Source organism: Nesoenas mayeri (assembly GCF_963082525.1).
Source record: "Nesoenas mayeri genome assembly, chromosome: 5".
Classification (NCBI taxonomy): domain Eukaryota; kingdom Metazoa; phylum Chordata; class Aves; order Columbiformes; family Columbidae; genus Nesoenas; species Nesoenas mayeri.
This window is the reverse complement of record NC_137548.1, coordinates 24,248,840-24,267,475: the sequence shown is the minus strand read 5'-3', so window position 1 is coordinate 24,267,475 and position 18,636 is coordinate 24,248,840. Positions and strand designations below refer to the sequence as shown.

General features: G+C 46.4%; 1 protein-coding gene across 1 annotated transcript; it reads right to left on the bottom strand.

Moving 5' to 3' along the window:
• Positions 1 to 7,752: 7,752 nt before the first annotated feature.
• TMED8 (transmembrane p24 trafficking protein family member 8) lies at positions 7,753 to 14,489 on the bottom strand (the record flags this gene model as incomplete). Its single annotated transcript, XM_080344909.1, has 6 exons — positions 7,753 to 8,027; positions 9,035 to 9,334; positions 9,601 to 9,742; positions 10,667 to 10,787; positions 13,312 to 13,390; positions 14,396 to 14,489. 6 exons carry the CDS (start codon positions 14,487 to 14,489, stop codon positions 7,810 to 7,812), a joined length of 954 nt encoding a protein of 317 aa, XP_080201035.1. The 3' UTR covers positions 7,753 to 7,809.
• Between the last annotated feature and the right edge of the window lie 4,147 nt (positions 14,490 to 18,636).

Here is an 18,636-nt window from a genome sequence, read left to right as displayed (position 1 = left end):
TCTGTTCTCCAGTCACCTTCCCACACCAGAGACCTGTGCAGGTGACAATGGATTTTCAGCCCACAAGTGACACTGACCAGGGAAAAATTCCTGCTCCCACACTAGCTGGTAATATCCCAAAGCTGAAAAAGATCCAGCCCTCGTAACAGCCAAAAGGAAGCTGAAAGCATCACTACAGAGAAACACCATAGCAGAGGACCAGCAGGTCTGAGCAGCTTTGGGAGGACATCAGCAGAACCAGGCAGCACCACAGAGCAGAAAACTTTCCCATGACACCCCTCCTCACACCCTGGCAGCACCAGCTCCCTCCATGACCTGCGAGTGGGCTCCAGTGTGCCGAGCCGCTGCGGCGCAATGCCCGGCGACACCAGCATGTCCACTGCAATGCTTGTGTCCGGAGAGTAACAGCTCCAGTCTCCCAGCCCGAACACCACCAGCTGCTTTGGCAACGGCAGGGGCAGCCAAACCTGGAAACCCATCTTGCTGGCCTGGCTGTGCAGGGAGGGAAGAAAAACAACAGAAAATAGAGATAATAATCACGGAGTAAAATGGTAGGTCCATAAAATATAAGAAAATGCTTGAAAACACGTTTATGCCGTGGGCAAGCAAAAGGAGAAGGTTTGTGTCATTTAAAGAAAGGGTTGCACAGGGGTGTGACAACTAAGCAGTACCCTGGGAAAGGAGCGGGGCAGCACAGCCGCGCGGGCAGGCACAGCTCCGCAAAGGGGAGGCAAAGCCAGACGTGCGGGTCGCCGCCGGCCCCGGGGGAGCCCACCCAAGAACAGGGAGACCCGGGCCGGCCCCACCACTCCCTCGCCTCCCCGGGGCAGCTGCTGCAGCGGCGGGACTGCCCCAGGCAGGGCCAGTCCGCACCTGCCGAGCCGCCGCGGCGGCTCCTGCAGCGCCCACAGCACATAGAAGGCGAGGCCGCTCTCCCGGGCGCTGCCCCCCGGCCTGGCCCGGCCGCAGCAGCAGGCGTGCAGCATGGCGGGGGCGACTCCCTGGGCCGCCGGCTGCCGTCATTAAGGCGCCGTGGAGCAGCTGGGGGCGGGCGCCCACCGCCCCCGGGCCCTGCGGCGGCAGCCGGCGGGCCCGCCCTCTCCGCAGCGGCTCGGCCGGCGGTAACAGCGGCCGGGAGCGCAGGGGCAGGGAGCGCAGGGGCAGGGAGCGCAGGGGCAGCCCGGGCAGCAGGGTGGGGGGCGGGAGGGCGGCAAATTAGTAATTGCTAGAGCCCAGCTGCACACCCCTGTCCGGGCAGGGATGCTTTGTTTGCCGACTCCTAAATGATGGTGCCTGTACACGTTGATTGTAGCTCTCATAAAAAGGAGCAGGCGTGAAACTTGCTTATATTTCCCGCAGTCGGGGCTACAACCAAGAGAAGGCAGGATGGTGGCAGAGCCCCCTTAAAGAGTAATTGAATCTGGGTATGGGTTACTACAGAGACTCGACTGCATTTCCAATACCACCTGTATAACAATTAATAGGTCAAAACTGCTGTTGATAACCAAACACCCCTAAAAGCAATCACAGGGCTTCAGCAGCGATATTCTCCATGTGCAGCTGAAACGAAGAGTCACTTCCCAGGCAAGGCCGACAGAGCCTGCTGCAACACCTTCACTGAGCAGCTTGTGATCTGAGCATTTCTGCTACAGCTACAGAACATTTTCCTATCCATTTGCAATCAGAATGTCCAGTACACCGCAAAGGACGTTTTGAGTATTTGTCTCTTCTTTGCCCCATAAAACTAAGTTAAATTGTATATTTGTTTTGCCTCTTCATTGCTCATGAAACTAAGTTTAATTGTATTCTTGCTTTGTTGGAAAGTCTGTAGTTCAGTTTCTCATATCAAGACACTCAACTTGCTTCAAACAGAAGACAAAGTTTTGGTTGCATAGTGAAAAGTTTATTTAAAGGGAATATGTTCCAATATACTATTACAAATCAACCACAACACATGGAATATAAACAATACAAACCAAGCATAGAACGAATGCAAGCACACTATAAATATAGTCTTCATATGTGCCCTTCAGCAAGAGGTTCAGTGCTGCATTTTGTTAAAATATCCTCTCCTACGTTTAAAACTCATATATTGGGAGGACATGAAAAGCAAATGGTTGGCACTGAGAAATCAATTTTGAAGTCACAGGACATCAAAAATATTCACATCACATAGATAAGGCTGACAGACAACCATAACCATTCACAAGAATATGGGTCTGAGAAAGGTATGGCCAGCTACAAGGTGCCCCCCATTGAAAGACTACACGAGCAGCTTGGAGCAGTGAGTTGAGAGCAAATTGCTTCCCTGTGAGGGGAGCAGATTGTCACCAGCGCATCCTGGGGGCTGCATGGGGACCATCTCCAGCTACTTATAATTTCCAAATGCAGCTCCTAAACTTCATGGTCATTACTTGGCAAAGCCTCCTAAGCTCTGTGCTTAACAGTTGGCATCCAGCTTCTTTCCCAAGGAACTTGACTTGCCAGTCCAGATGGGCTTAAACCAGATAACCCTCACTCATGGATCACAAAATTCTTCCTCTCTCCCTGCCTGATAAAGGGTACATTTCTCATGATGAAGCTTCTGGGAAAACAACTTGCAAAATCCAGAACAGAATGCAGAAAAGCCAAGAGGAGTCAGACCCACCATCCACACAACCTGATGTTGCATCTTCAGCTGCAACAGCACAGGTGTTTCAGAATAAGTTGCCAGAGACTCTTTGGAGGCAAACATGGAATAACCCCACAGAAAATTTTCCTCCTAGCAAGATACATTTGAACTCTGCAGTTTTATGTACCTTCCAAAACTTTATTTCGCTGATATTTACTGCAAATCAACTTATTTAGATAAGTGACTTAGCACTTTGAAAGAAGCCAGGAGTTTAGCAGGAGTCACAGTCTAATTAGTCAATGTATTTAACACGCTGAGTTTCCCATTTTTCATTCTGCCAGTTGAGATGGTCTGCTACATCTGCATGACATTGTCACATCCAATATTTTCCCAAACATGAGGAAAGGATAAACAATCTTTTCTTTCACACTTGTGGATTAAAAAAGAAATAAACAGCTTTGTTGCTTTGGTCTCTTACCTAGCCTCAACATACATAAGCAAACACCACTCACAGCATTGGATTCAGACACTCTTTTTAGAGAAAATGATGAACAGCCACAAGGAATGCCCTTCTGTGTCTGTCTAGTGTTCCTCTGGTCCTCAGGTTTAGTATCAGCATATCAAAAGGAGTAGTCCTCTCATGTTCCTTGATATCTGACAGCAGTGTATGATTTTAAAAGGCAAAGATTTTATAGCGCAGAGAAACTCAAACACCGTTCTACTATTAATCTTACAGCAACAAGGCAGTCTAAAGAACAGCTTAAATGTCCAGGAACAGCCTAGATGGGCTCTCCTTGCCTGACCTTAGGAAGTACCTCCCCTCTACCCAAATGGGCAGAGAAACAAGGAGAAGAAACCCTTTGGATTAATGACATCTATGGCTCTTATTTCAGACATGCTCCCTGTTCCTAAGGCACCTCGTGATAAATCCTACGCAAAGTGGCTTCAGTAAGGGTAGTGAGACAAGAAGAAAGGGTATAAGCAGTGGGGATAAAAGTAAACTTGTTAAGGGATTCATTCTCTACCCTAATTCCCCACAAGAATAAGTGAGTCTTTCCACAACTAGACATGTGACAAGGTCCGTGTCTAACCCACCTCACCTGGTCCAGCACCACAATAATGGACCCACTGCAGACCACACATCAAGGTTACAGGCACACACAGTTACAAGGAGACAAGCGCACAGGACAGAGCCAAAGGAAAGGCATGTGGCCATCTTTTAGATTCAGCTGCATAGTGACTCAACTTCTTAGCAGCTGCAGACAACTAAGCTCTTCTATGCATCTTCATCTTAGCTGTTCACATACACATCTCATTACCAATAATAATCTACATAGCTATTAAGTGGGTCTCAGTTAGTTTGCAACTAGCCAAATCTGACACCAATAACCTTTCAGAAACAAGAGTCCATATTACTCACCGTTTGGAGGACTGTAAATTAAATCAGTACAAGTGGTCCCCGATATAAGCAATTTTAACTCTCTGTCCTCAATAAAACACATTGATTTTAAACTCCTGCTGCTACATTACACTCAAAGGGAAACAAAAAAAAGAGAAATGGAAAGCTTATGACCTTCTTTGACATAAAAAAATGTCCAGATTGTTATATTATAAATAAACAATAATACAAACTAATTTTTATACAAGTCCTGCACTACAGGACTGTCTTATATCTCTGACTGAACATGTAAATCTTATTTCTAGATCTAAATTATATTCAAAATAAAATTTTTAAAGTGCTTTCATAAAAGCAAACCCAAAATGCAAAAGAAGCTTCTTCCTTGATTTAGCTTTTTGAACGTCTAGACACAGTTTATAGGGAGAAGAAATATACTTGAAAAACCTATCTAAAATCCTCCTTCCACAGAAACAAAGAAGGCATTTTCCTTTGTGCAACTGGCTTTTTAATTTATTTTTCTTTCTAAGACCCAAGGTCTAGTTCCAAAGGCCTCCAATTACAGTAATAACGGGCAGGATTTGATAGAAATCCAGAAGACCCACCAAACTGAAAAAAAGGTTGCATGAGAAATAAGATTACTTCTTTGAGCCAACTATGAGTTTGACTTTGAATGGGAATGGCTGCTGTTAATCACTGGCAACACACCCAAGCTATTGGATTTATCAGAAAACGAATAAAGACTATATCCTTCCAAAGAGAAGATGTCACTTGGAGAATGAATGCTATCTGAATACCTGAGAAACAAAATAGTCATGTAATGTGGAAATTTAAAAAACAACACAAACAAAAAAAGGAATAATCCTGTACAAGTCTGAAGCTTCTGTTTCCTGCAGATGAAATATTCTGTGCCTAAAACTATCCTGTGTTCATAAAAGATACCAGATACTTCTGGGAAACTTATGCAGTGAAATAACACACCCCAACTGCTTTCAGTTCCCTGCAGTGGGCTGTCTGTGGGCACACTGCATTTGCAGACCGGGCACATGCTGATGGGGATGACATACCATACCCAGGGCTACTGTTGGCTTAACGCAATGAGACCAGGAGACGAGCGCAGTTCCAAACAAGTGACCTGCGCCTTATTAAAGGTTGGTCCACAGTTCAGAAAGCTCAAACTGAGCAACAGGATTACCACCTACAGCGCACCTTATCTTCACTAAAACCAGTAATGGCTTTAAAACTGGCACATACTATTTATGGCAGTGAGTGATCAAAACTGGTTCTGAGGCAGGCATTGTTAACTTCTTACAACATGACAAAATATATTTTCAACCTTAATATAAGCAACAGATAGACAGGAGGGGGAAGTAACTGTGAGTTGTTATAAACAAGGAGGCCACACCATAAGGGAAACAGTTTTTTAGTGGAGATAACCCACCAGTCTGCAATAAGCCGTGCAACTAAATATCAAGAATTTTAGAATATCTAATGCATGTACGGGTCAGAATTCCCTTCATTGTAAATAAATCCTAATTAGAAAGTGGAGTGGGTGCCAGACAGTGCATCAGACATTAACCAGCAAGTGCATGCAGGGTTCTGTGGATCTCGCAGCAAAGGACCAAAGGCAGCCATTGAGTGGGACAGTGCTGACATTGTAGTCAGACTGAAGGGTCTTTTCCACCTTCTGTTTAGTGTCTAGGAACTCGACAGACAAAGGATTACAAGAAAAAAAAAAAAAAAGAAAAGGAGAGCGCCCTACCCAAGTTGCTCAGGCTTGTTTCAAGTGCTGTACAAAGGCCACAGGATGGTTCTTCATCTCCCCCAAGAGAAGGTAAAGGAAAGAATAGTCCTCCCCAAGCTGCTAAATGAAAGATCATCTTCTTCTGACAGATATCAAGCTCGACTGTTCTGTCTCCCTGCAAGGTTGTCCTGTGTTTGCCCTGCTTGAATAAGGCAGCTTTGCAGTTTCCCCCCTGCCCAGATATACACACATTCTCTCTCTCTTTTGAGAAAGTTTTCTCCCCATCTCAGGGCCCAACACAGCAACAATTCTGGTCCTTACCCTGATCAACTCTGCTCCCTGCCTGCTCACCCAGAAAGCCACTGTGCTCCAACCAGCATTCTTCCATTTCCGTTCCTCCTGCTCCTACCTTGGGCTGCTCTATGGTACACTGACTGCTCTCTCTTACCACTTTGACCTAGTAAGTGCTCTGGGGCAGTGAATAAATAAGGAGAAATAGTTAAAAGAAGAGCTTGAATAGGGAGCAAATTGCACAGCATTACAATATAGCCTTAATAGGAAATATGTGGCCCTCCTACAAGAGTGAAATCTTTGGCTTTAAGTACCCAAAATCATTTTGTTCATCATTCTCTCTCAATACAAGGAATGGACCAAGTAGATGTGCTTTACCCTGGGAGATTTAAAAATAAAACTCAGAACTCTACTAGAATCACCATGCAAACAGCCTTTTTGTGTCTCTGCAAAGAGGTATCAAAATGTAAATACAGCAGTATTCTTAGAAAAGAGAATGACTTCAAGTTAAAAGTATTAAAATAGACAACAGTTACAGATAAACATGATTTAAAATTCATCTCTGAAGGATTAACTTAATCCTTGTTCAGTTCAGCTCTGCCAGTACTTAAGCAGAAGGTGATCACTAATGCCATTGCTAGCCACCAAAACATGGCAAGGAACTCCATCCTTTACCATGTGGTCAGGATTAGCAATGGCCTTGCTGATTCTGGTTCACAGAAAGGATTGGTTAAATCCCACACCTTTTGAGTTTCTGAGTAGAAATGTTCTTTTCTAACAATACCTTTGCAACAGTAATAGCAGCTGACAAGCTACACATCTCTGGGGAGCCTTTTCCGTGCTACATATGGTATTATCCAGCTGGCAGCAATACCAGTGAGCCAACATGCTGCTACTAAGGAACATTTCCTGTATATTTATTGGTTGTACTCCAACCTTTGTGTATTTTTTTCAGCACAGCAGTAAGTAATTTCTTCTGCTTCACATCTGGATCACAGAAAAAAAAAAAAAAAACTTTTGGTAGTCACTGAAGTTTTAATCATCTACATATCCCTGCAGTAAACAGGTATAACATCCAATTCTTAATCTGTAGGAAAACCTTCTAATGGGCTTCTAGGTGAGCACCCTCCCCGCATCCCCAGTTCAAACATGCAGCAACAGCCATTTGGGGTCTGCCTGCTGTACCGTGGTCCAGGCACTGCAGTATGGACAGGCACTGGCTGGCTGCACCCCCAGCCACACCAGTGCAGGAAGCACTGGCTGCTGGGTACACATAGTGATGGTAGGTGACGAGATTAGCAGTCACCAGGTGACAAGCCAGCTGTGCTTTTGGCTCACTGCAGCTGACAGCTGCCCTCTAGTGATGCAGATACAGCAGGAGAGTTGGAAAAGTTATTCACAAAACAGTAACAGATCAAGAACCTTTTAACTTCATTTCGTACCAGCACAACACATTGAAGCCACGACCACCTGAACCCAGCTTCTGGGCATTTACTGGCCGTGACATGAAGGCCCAGCCTGTTGCCTGCACAGAGCAGACCTCCCAAAGTTTTACAGAAAGAGCAGCTGCCTGTGGACAACTAGGCAGTCACAACTACTTTTTCTCCACTGGGACAGCAGGAAGAAGGGTGTGGAGAGAAACCAGTTAGTGTCTGAAGAGAAGCTGGCAGAATTGTGACTTGGTTCTGTCACACAGCAGTGCCCATCAGGTGGTAGCCTGCTACACCCACTGTCACCTGCCTGCCATCCCTGCCCCTTCCCATTTCTTCAGCTAGTGTAATAGACATGAAAGAATAGAGTCTTATTGCGGAGGAGAGAGTAGGAGTTATCAAATTTCAGCAGGTAGATGCCCTCGCCTGGGTACTCGTGGCTGCCTGCCTGCACCTCCCGATGGCTGTTCCTCCGATACACGGGCATGATCTCTCCGTACCGGTTCCGCAGATAGCTTTTGGAGCCCCTTTCCACGTCACCAACAGGGGCAAGGCCTGAGTGGGAGAGAAAAGACAAGTAAGTATGCCAGAGACAGTAAGGCACTAGGTAGTCCAGAAAAAGATCAACAAGACCAGAATGCAGCAGAATCATGCAGTTACATGCAAGAGCAACTATAACAGCATTACCCATAGTGTCTGTTCCAACCTTTCTGCAAATAATAGTCACAAAGTCCAGCTTTACTTAACATGACAAAGGACATGCCCAGAATCAGTTCCCTTGGAAACAGTGATGGGACAGTTTCCACTTGCCTGCCAGCCTGGTCTCCTCTCTCTGGACTTACCTTTTAGACACCTCACTGCTTTCATACACACAACAGTGGTCTGGTGATATAGATCTGAAGCCAAAGAAAGTGGGGAGAGCCCTTAGCTGTAACCTCACTGTGTTATGTCCTCAAATCACTTCTCCAAGAGGATTCCTTATACAGAAACCTACCCCTCTTTGGAGAACCCACAAAATTAATTTCAGACACACACTCCCCCCACAGCTACACTGGTCACACATACACTGAAGCCACAAAACATGCAACATTGCTGTGTGCTTCACAAGTACAAAGACACAGGTAGCAATGCTCTCTCAAATGCAGTCAGCAAGAGCTACTGATGTACTGTGGGGAAAAAACAACCAAAGGAAAAAACTCCAGGAACAAAACCTTTTTTCTCCTACTCATCACCAGAAATTCCTCAGTCTGAGAAGCTAAGAAAAACAGTTATATTTCAGAGCCTAATCTTTTATCAGCTAGAAATTCAACAAGTGAGTTCTGATTTTATTTTACAATGTAATCAATTTTAAGAACACTCTTGGAGAAGGACAGCCATTGACATATGCTGAAGCAGGAAGGGCTAAATGCTTTCTCATCACAGTCTAACCAAGAACCCAAAAGGCAGCAGAGATAACAAGTGGGCTGAGTAAACAAAGCAGATGGAAATTACAGCATCTGGCAGACACTCTCATAGCTTGGCAACAAGCACCACAAATTAACCCTTATAAGCTCTGCACTAACCTTCAATTTCTTCCTCCTCCTCTTCATCCTCCTCATCACTGGATTCGCTGACCTGCACAGTAATGGCAGTGCTAGTAACCGCAGTCCAGTCAAAATAGACTCCAAACCCAATGTCGTAGTCATCTGTAGCAAACTCCCAACAAATGCATTTCCCATCAGGATGAGTTGGCACACGGACTGTCACCACCTCGCCTCGCTTCACCACCATCCGGCCATTTTTCTCCCTTCCCATCTTGGCTTTGAATTCCTTCGTCTTCTCAGTGGTCCACATGGTGGGTGGAGCCAGAGGGGGAGGCTGAGCTGAGAAGGGAAAAGATCATGGGCTCACCTGAGTTTTCACTACTGACAAACCATTATCTGAAAACAGTGAAGATATTTCTGGTAAGGTTTTTGCATTCTGAAGCCTGCTCCCAGAAGCCTTGGATGTGAAGTTTTCCCACTCGCTAATCAGGAGCCCAAATTTCCAGAAGGCATTAGCAGTATTTCCATGACAGCCTCTGCTCTTCTCTAGCCAGGGCTGGCACTTAAAAAGTAGCCCCAGCAAGTGTTTTCCTTTCAGGACTCACCTTTCCTCTGCTCCCCAAGGAGGTCAGCAGTCTCCAGCTCAGCTGAAAGGATATCCACAGCACCAGTGTGATCTGACTGAATCATGACTATATCCCCTGCTCCTTGAGGTACATGGTAGCTGGTTAATCGAACAGCAGCTTCCTGCACAAAGTACATATGAACCATTGTCACAAAGACCATCGTGGTAAAAAAGTCACCAGCTGGATTTGAAATGACTCGTTCGTAATTCAGACATCTTTCTGAAGCCAAGTCAGACCCGGCAGAAGTTTCTATTAGTTAAAATGACACATCTCTGGCTCTGACACATCTCTGGATTATTCCCCCCACAGCACCAAAGTAATGAACTTTGAAGTCAAACTCTGCATCAGTCTCACAAATTACACACCCCTTGGCCTCTCCAGGAGTCCTTAGGCAGGCACATCTTTGCATCTGCTCAGAGTTAATTGTTGCCTCTTAACAAAGCAACAGCCTTACAGATTTAGCTGCCTACTCTTGGAAAGAATTCCCAAGACATAGTCTCTCTAGGGGAAACCTTTCAGCTCTGTGTGTACCTACTACAGCCACAATCAAACTGTCATTTGCTGTGTTCACTAGCGCCAGCCCTCTATCTTTGTATATGTAAACTCACAGCTCCTGAACTGGGTGTCACTTGCACAGATTTTCCTGACTTTATCTGTAAGGCAAACGAACTGATGGCTCACCAAAGACAACAAAAGCTGGCAGAGTCACTTTCAGTTCCCTCTGCCATAAATCTGCAGGAAGGGAATTTCCAGAATCCCCAGACAAGAGGCAGAAGGTGAGAATAACCGTGAAGCCTTAGTAAGCCAAAAACTGCAGGGAAGTGAGGACTACCCAAAGACACAAAAAGGATCTTGCAAATCAGACCAATAACATTTACCTCCCATTAATGTATAGAAAAAAATATAACTGAATCTACCTTAAAACTGCTTTTGTCCTAACACAACCCTTAAAGCCTCAGTCCATAGCCATAAGCACAGCAGTAGAGTGGAAGAATTTTTGCTGCACCTCTTTCCCTGCTTTCAGGCATAAGAAACACCCACCTACCTCTTTGAGAGACTGGATTTGCTTGGGCAGTTTTTCTTCAACTTCCTGGTCCTCCAAAGTGCCAGCACCTCCCTTCGAATCCTCTGTTGTGCCCACACTCACGATTGACCCAATCTGAGACCTTTTAGAGGAAGAGAGCACTAAAATTCAGGACTTGCACCCCAGGCACAGCCAGCAGAGGTATCACTCTGCTCTAAAACTTGAATTCAAAGAGACTGAAGAGAACAAGCTTCTGGTGAGCACCCACCAATGCACAAAGAGTCCTTTGCACCCCAGTCCTGCCTTCATCTCCATATAACCATCTTCCATGTGAGCCAGAGGGAGCCACTTCAGTGAGATACTCAAGATTTACTGTCCTTTAGATGGCAGTAATTCAGTGCACTCTCCCCACAGCATGCCAGCTCACCAACACTATACCAAGTGCAGAAATCAGTAGCAACCTTTCTGCTCAAGAAAAGACAACTGCTTTTATGCCAGCTACTACATGACATCTGCATATTCCATCAGAGGTCAACTGGATCAGTGAAAGGATTCAGTTCTGACAGCCTGAAAATGCCCTCTATTGAAGTGGCCCATTTTGTCCACCAGTTAGCAATCCCAAAAGATACAGGGAGCACCCACATGTCTCCCTGCCATATTCAAATATGCTGCACAGGCAAACAAGCCCTAAGACATACAATGGCAGCACAATAATAGCAAAGGGGTGCAAATACTGCACTGTGACAAGAGGCGAAGGACATGCCAGAACAAAAAGAAAGGTATGGAGCAGGGAAAAAAATATAGCTGTAAAGCATTATCATCCCAAACGAACTCAGACAGATGCCAGAAGAGTCTCCTCTGTTGTACTCTCATATGTGAAACTTCCATGGGAAGCAACCTAGTCTTTAATAAGAATAGAAACACTTGCTCTTTTGAAAAACAAAGCCTTCTGATAGTGCTATAAAACAAATTTCAGCTGCCTTGGTCTAAAGGGTCAGAAACATGAGAACAGAGAAGTAATGGAAAATATGTGTATTTCCTCAAATTACTCCTTTCAGAAATGAGAAATATTCTCATTAGCTAGGGAGCAGACTATCAGTATAGTGTGCAGTAGTTTAAAAAATCATTTAAAAAACCCCATACACAGCTCAACTCAGGCACATTTCCTGCTGCATCCACAGAGAAGACTAGAAAAAAGCAAATGTAGCTTTTGTTTCCCCCTCCTAAGGGGGGTACAGATTTTATCCAGAAATAAAGCCATTTCTTACTTAAATTCTCTCAGCAGTGCGGTTTCCTAGAAATGGCACAATACACCAGAAGATCTGCAAGAACAACTCAAATGACCTGAATACCAGGATACACAAAATGGCAGCAGATGGACAATATAAAACAAGGAGGGACACTTGGATGGCACAGATTTAAAGGAAGAGCTCTCAGAGTGCTCTGTAAAAATTTCTCTGTCAGCCCAGGAAAAACTGCCATTGTTTTCCAGCCCATGTGCTTTTTAGCTTTGCAGTTTCATGATCACACCTAGAAGGGCTATTTGGTTACTTGCTACCATAGGTGCACACATGTGCTCAGAAGGCTCTCCATCAACATAGAAGCTAACAGCTCAGGAAATTTTTCTTCCAGACACCACTGAAGCCCAAGAGTCTCACTGGAAGACTAGGAAGCGCTACACAAGCTTTATAAGCAGATTTACAAAGACCAAGTTCAGTCAATTCCTCCTCACACAATGCTTTTGGACCACCCCCATCCCTTTCAAAGGAGATCTAACTTAGACAAATTTATCAGGTAACATTCACAAGTATCCTGCATCTACTAGGGCCATTTTGCTCACAGTCTATGTTAATCTCTTCAAAGAAAATTAGATGGCACGTTTGAAGTCAAGAAGGCTGATACAGATGCCATTAGCATCAAGCCAAGATGGTATCAAACTGCTGTTTTAGGAAGTAGGGTGATTTGCTGTTTTGCTGGAATTTTCCCCCGCCTCTTTTTGAATGAGCTTGTGGTTTATCTACTGTCTGATGTAATTAACTCATACATTTCTGAAATTGTAGCCCATGCAACAAATGTATGATGGCAAATGAAATTCCACTGTATACAGTATTAGTGCTTGTAACCAATGCAATGACTTGGCCAGAAGCACAAGATGCCCAACAAATAGTAACAAGCCAAACATCTGATAAAAGAGTTGATCAGCATTAATGGAGGAGTTACACAGAAAACAAGAAAAAACTCAAACCATTGTCAAGAAAACAGTAAAAGGTGTTTTCTTGTTCAGCTTCCACCAGGATTATAGACAGCAGGAATGCTTAATTATTAAAGTGCCCTTCAGACAGGATACAGTTTCCTGATGAAAGTTTATTAGATGTTTTAATGGACTACAAAACGTTGCAGGGTTCCTTCCAAGCTGAACGATTCTGTGATTTGAATAGCTGAGCCATGAACTACAATTCACCATTTCCCAAGCTTTAAGACAACCTTAAGCCTCTAAGAAACAACCCTTTCTATACCAATTCTGATATGTCCTGTTCCAAAGCAGACAATTCAGTCTCCTGTCCCTTCTCTTCACCTGCATAGAATGAACTGCTATGCAGAGGAGGTCATGGGGTCAAACAGGTTGTCATGCATGTGGGCTACAATACACAAAAATATTTTCCTACCCGGTCCGAGAAGTACTGGACTCTGAAGAAACAACCAGCTGATGTGTGGGCTCTGTCTTTTGCGCTGAGTCTTCATTTTCTAATAAGAAATAGAATATATGGAGAGAAAGTGAAATAAATTTTGGTCTTTAGAATATGCAGACAGGACAAAAAAACTACAGCCAGCACTCAAATGTTGACAAGGTCACATGGTTGTGGAACAAAGAGTTGTGCCAACCAGTTTTTCATGTTATGAGCTGTATCTAGCACCTTGCAGAACAAAGGTTTTCAATCATCTCAACCCTAGGAAAGGGAGAACAAAAACCCATATGTTTTTAGCACAGAACCACTCTCAGAAGCAGGGTTCATTCCAGAACTGCCAATCCTGGCTTTAGAAGGACAGAACAAGACCAAATTTCATCATGTAAAACTGGGCTGACAAAGCCCTGGAAAAAGCAATCAGGCAGTGGTTCCCACAGGGCACTGATGAGATGGAAATTCCTAGGTCATTGCTGAAAGAAACTGCCTATAAAAATGGCTCCTGATCTCCCCCGAGTCTCCCGAACTCTGGGAAAGCTCTGTCCCCATATGACTGCAGTACGCGTTCCGCAGCCCCGCTGTCTGATGGCATTAAGGCAGTGAACCGGGCACGCACAAGTTCCAGCTCTCGCAGCTGTTCGCGGCAGGTTCGCGGTTCGGGTCCCCCCGGCTGCGGGAGGGTGCGCCCGGGAATGGCATCGGCAGCCAGCCCGGCGGTACGGCCAGGGCTCGCCCAGGACCAACTCCCGATGCTGCTGTCCGTGTGTCACCGAAGCAAATGCCACCGTGGAAACGAGGGTTCTCCGGGCGGCACGGGGAATCCCACCACGGAAAAGAGACTCGCCGCATTCTCCGGGGCTGCGAGGCCAACGCCAAAACACGCGCCTTCGAGCCAGCAGCCTCCCCTCAGGCAGCGCCCCGCAGCCCGCCCGCCGCCGGGCGTTCTCCTCAGGGATCCCGGCCGGGCTGCGAGCGCTTTCCGCCGCCGGGTGGGAAGCGCGCAGCCGGGCAGCCGCTCCCGCTACCCGCCACGGCCCGGCTGCCCCCTCCCCTGCCAAGGCCGTACCTGAGGGGTCCCGGGGCGCGGAGCGGCCGCCCGGCGCGCTGGCAGCCGGGGGCTCCAAGCGGGAGCCGGCGGCGGCGGCCAACACGCCCGACATGGGCAGAGCTGAACGGGCGGCCGGCGCGGCGGAAAGAGCCGAGCGGGGCCGAAGCGTTGCGGCCACCGCCGGCGGAAACACCCGAGGGAAGGGGCGGTGGGAGCGAGCGGGTGCGTGCGAGCCAGGCAGAAGCGAGAGGGTGGTGCCTCGGTGCTCATCCCTCAGCCTCCCCCATCGAAACGCAGCCAAGCAAAGAGTGGTTCTGCAGAGCCACCACGCGCAGGTCGCAGGCGGTTTCGCAGGCTCACAGCATCGAAGGGGTGGCGGAAAGGAAAACGGGGTACACCTCCCGGAAGTGGAGGTTGCCATGAGAACGGGGCCCCGCAAGGACGCGTTACCGTGGCCGCCCGGGGACGGCTCCGATGGAGCCGGAGCCCGCGGGGCCGGGAGCGACCGAGGCGCCGGGGGTCGAGCACGAGGGCGCGGGGGATCCGCGGTCCGCCCGGCCCTTCCTGGCCTGGAGCGCCGAGGAGGTGGCCGAGTGGGTGGTGCAGCTCGGCTTCCCGCAGTACGAGGTGCGGGACCGCCCGCGCCCGCCCTCAGCACCGCCCGAACCGGCGGCCGTGACCTCCGTGTGTGTGTGAAGGGCGGGCGGGGCGGTAGCGGCCGAGGGCGACCCGCAGCCCACCCGCCTTTCCTGCCTCTTCTCTGCCCAGGAATGCTTCAGGGCCAACGGCATCACCGGCCGCCGCCTCATCCACGCCAACTGCTCCAACCTGCCCGCCATGGGCGTCACAGACTTCGGCCACATGCAGGTGCGGGCGGCTGCGGGTCCCGGAGCCCCCTCCCCAGCCCCTCGGAGCCCAGCTCTGCCCCTGGCTGCTTGCAAGCAAGCTGGGCCGCAGCCCGTCCGCCGGGCGGATTGCTTGTTCTAAGAGGGAGCCTGAACCTCAGCAACCAGATTTGTTCAGCCAAACACTTATATTTCCTGAGTGTTTTCAAGTATAAATCCTTAGTTGGCTGGAGATTGTGGCCTTCCTCTCTGGGACACCACGAGTGCATCAGAAGTGCTTGGCCTTTCTTTAAGCCCATGGTGCTCCTCTTGCCCCATGAAATTGCTTACTGAGATGCATGCACCTTTCTTAGATATCCCTCAGAATTTATTTTCAGTAATTTTCTTTACCGTCGTTTTCCCCTTACTGATTTGTAGAACTTCTAAAAATCTAGTCAAGTTTAACCTGCAGCAGTTGAGCCACCAATCTCAAGCAGCAGCATGGCAACTCCTTATTACTTACTTGTTTCACACTTTGTTGAACACAAACAGCATATCTGTCTCTTCCTCATTTTATACACATTTAATTGGTAATTTTCCTTTTGAATCTACATCTTTTCTTTAACAAACACTGACAGTTAAGCTAACTAGACTGAAGTGTAGCTTTCCAAAGCTTCAGAAAGTAAGGAAGTTGACTTCCCCTCTCTAATGGAAACCACAGAGGAACATGGGGCTGCATTTACAGAGCCAAATAATTTGTTTCATATCATGATTTAAAGTTGCCTTCCCTAGAGGACACAAAGTAGAATTTCAGATAACCAGGAAAACAAGAAAAATCTTTATGCTCCAGTGGCTAGGGTATGGGCACTGTTTGTTTTATTCCGGAGTGCCAAAAAGCAATTTCACTGCAGTTCTGTCTGGCTGCACAATCTCAGCTGTTTTTCGGACCCTTCAAAAGTATTTTTAATACAAGCAAGATACAGCCTTCGTAGTCATTTGCACTTACCAAACATGGCAAGAATTTTATAAGGCTGTATGAGCCTCAGTCTCACGTTGGGATATAGGGAATATGTATGGTGGTAGTCTAACTGCTGAGGAAACACTAAGCCATGGGTTAGACATATCACCTGTAACCCATTCTTCCTTCTGTAGAAACTGAAATTCCTCAGGGCTAAGATAAGCAATAGCCAGCATGCTGCAGCCAGTTTGAAAATAAGACTCTAATGTTTCCCAAAGCTTGCAAGTGAATTTGGAACACCTCACAGACTTCAGTGGAACCTAGTTGCTAGTTGTTCTTGAAGATCATGCCCTATCCTGCCAGTTATTTGTGGTTTAGAGACCTTCACTCTGATAGAATCCAGGCGTGCAGAGCTCTGGGCAGGATGAGGCCCTTTGGTTCTTTCAGGAAATGTGTACTAGAGCAGGTGCAAAGCTAAGGCCACGATCCTGAGTACATTACTTTCCCAACATGAAATATCAACAAAAGGCAGCAAACAGTTGAAACTGAGATAGTTACTATAGAAATAAATGTGATAGCATCAGCTCAGTGAGAGGGAAACTTTTTGCAATTTAGGGGAAGTGGCAGTTTTGCAGAGAACGACGGTGAATTATGTGGAAGATAGGTAGCATGGCCAAGTGAAGTTACTACTGGTTTTAATTCCACTGAACTGGTATTTTAACTATCAAAAGCCACTGAAGATACTAGTCTGGTGTTCTTTTGATATCACACAAAGCAGGGTACTGCTCTTGAGAGTCAAGCCAAAGTTGGGGGAAGGTTTTGAGCAAACGCTGTGAGAGATCAGTAAAACCTCCTGAACTGTATTTTGAAGCTGCAGTCAAATCAAAAGGTTACATTCTCAGAAGTGACTTTAAAAACAATGGCAAGGCTCTGTTCACTGACAGTTGAAGTCCAGCTGGCTTAGACAGCCAGTCACCCATCATCTTCTTAATGAGAAATATGGCTTACTGGTCTAATTAGTTCTTCGCATCTTCTGTGTGTAGATTCCGTGATTGACAATATACCTTAGGAAACAACAATGTTTTTGCATTAGGCAGAATAGATTCCAGATCATTCACCCGTAACTTGTTTGTTCTGCAAATACAAAGATGAAAGCAGAGTTATTTGTGCCACTAAGAGACCAGATGTGATGTCATCCTGCACAGTAAATCTGGAGAATGAGCAGTCTGCTCTGCTTTTACAACATCACATGGGGTTCGTGGCTTCAGGTCCCTCTCAGGTTGCAACTTCAAGTGTGAAACTGTTCCAAAATTCAGTTCTTTTTCCTACTGCTCTGACACAGAGTGAATGGTATTAGCTATTGCCCCATGAAATAAGAATTTCTGGTATTTTGTCTTCTATTTCAGGAGATTTCACGACACATACGAGACTTGCTGGGAATTGAGGAGCCTCTCTTCAACAGATCCATTGCCCTCCCATACAGAGACAACATGGGTCTCTTCCTGGAGCGAAAGTCCCCATCAGGAAAGAAAGCAGATGCTCTCACATTCTCAGAGTTTGTCCAAGAAGCAGGACTCCAGCCCTATAGTACAGTTCCTCCTTTGCAATCAGCCCAGACAGAGGTAGAAGCAGACACTCTCCCTATATCACAGGGCACCCGGAGGCAGGATTAGAGACTCACATAGCACTTTCACCTTTGTAAGAAGCCCAGCAGGGACAGCAGAATATACCCTTACTTCCTTGAAGTTTGTCCAAGGAGGCACAGTTCCACCTTCTCCTGATTAGAGAAGAGACCATTGCAGCTTTAGCTATTTGATGACAGCAAATACATCCCCACATTGTGAACTAAGTGAAGCAGAAATACATCCCCACATCGGCTCTTTTCTGCAATGCTCCATTTGCTTCCAGGAACTAAGTGAAGCAGAAGCTATAAATCAGACTGTACCACTGTCTGTCTTTCATTTCCGCTTCACAGTTGATTAAAAAGACAAAAAAAACCAATCATAGACCTTTTTTAGACATATTTTAATTACCAATGATTGATAACAACTTCCCTGTAGCCCAAGTGAATAGATTCTTCCCAGGCTTTGGTGTCCGCTGACTGGGCTCACTGTAAAGCCCAGACATAAGATAAATGGCTATACAATAACTGGTATACAGGTGTGGTGCCAGCTGCTCTCAGTAACCATAATTAAGCGAGAGGCCTATTTACAACATGCACAACTAATCCCTGGCCTCACCACAGAACTTATTTCCTGCGAGACAAACCCAGGCCGTGGTTTATCATAATAAACAGTACTGAAACACATGATAGATGACAGCAGGAAGTACAAGAAAATACTGTAAGCCGAACGAGAGTATTTAAGGAATAAAAAAATGCTTTGTCCAGGGTGGATTCAGACAGAACATCCAGTTACCTCCTTTTTCCTTGAAAGAAGTATCGTGTAGTCTGTGGTGTGGTGGTGGGGGGGTGCATC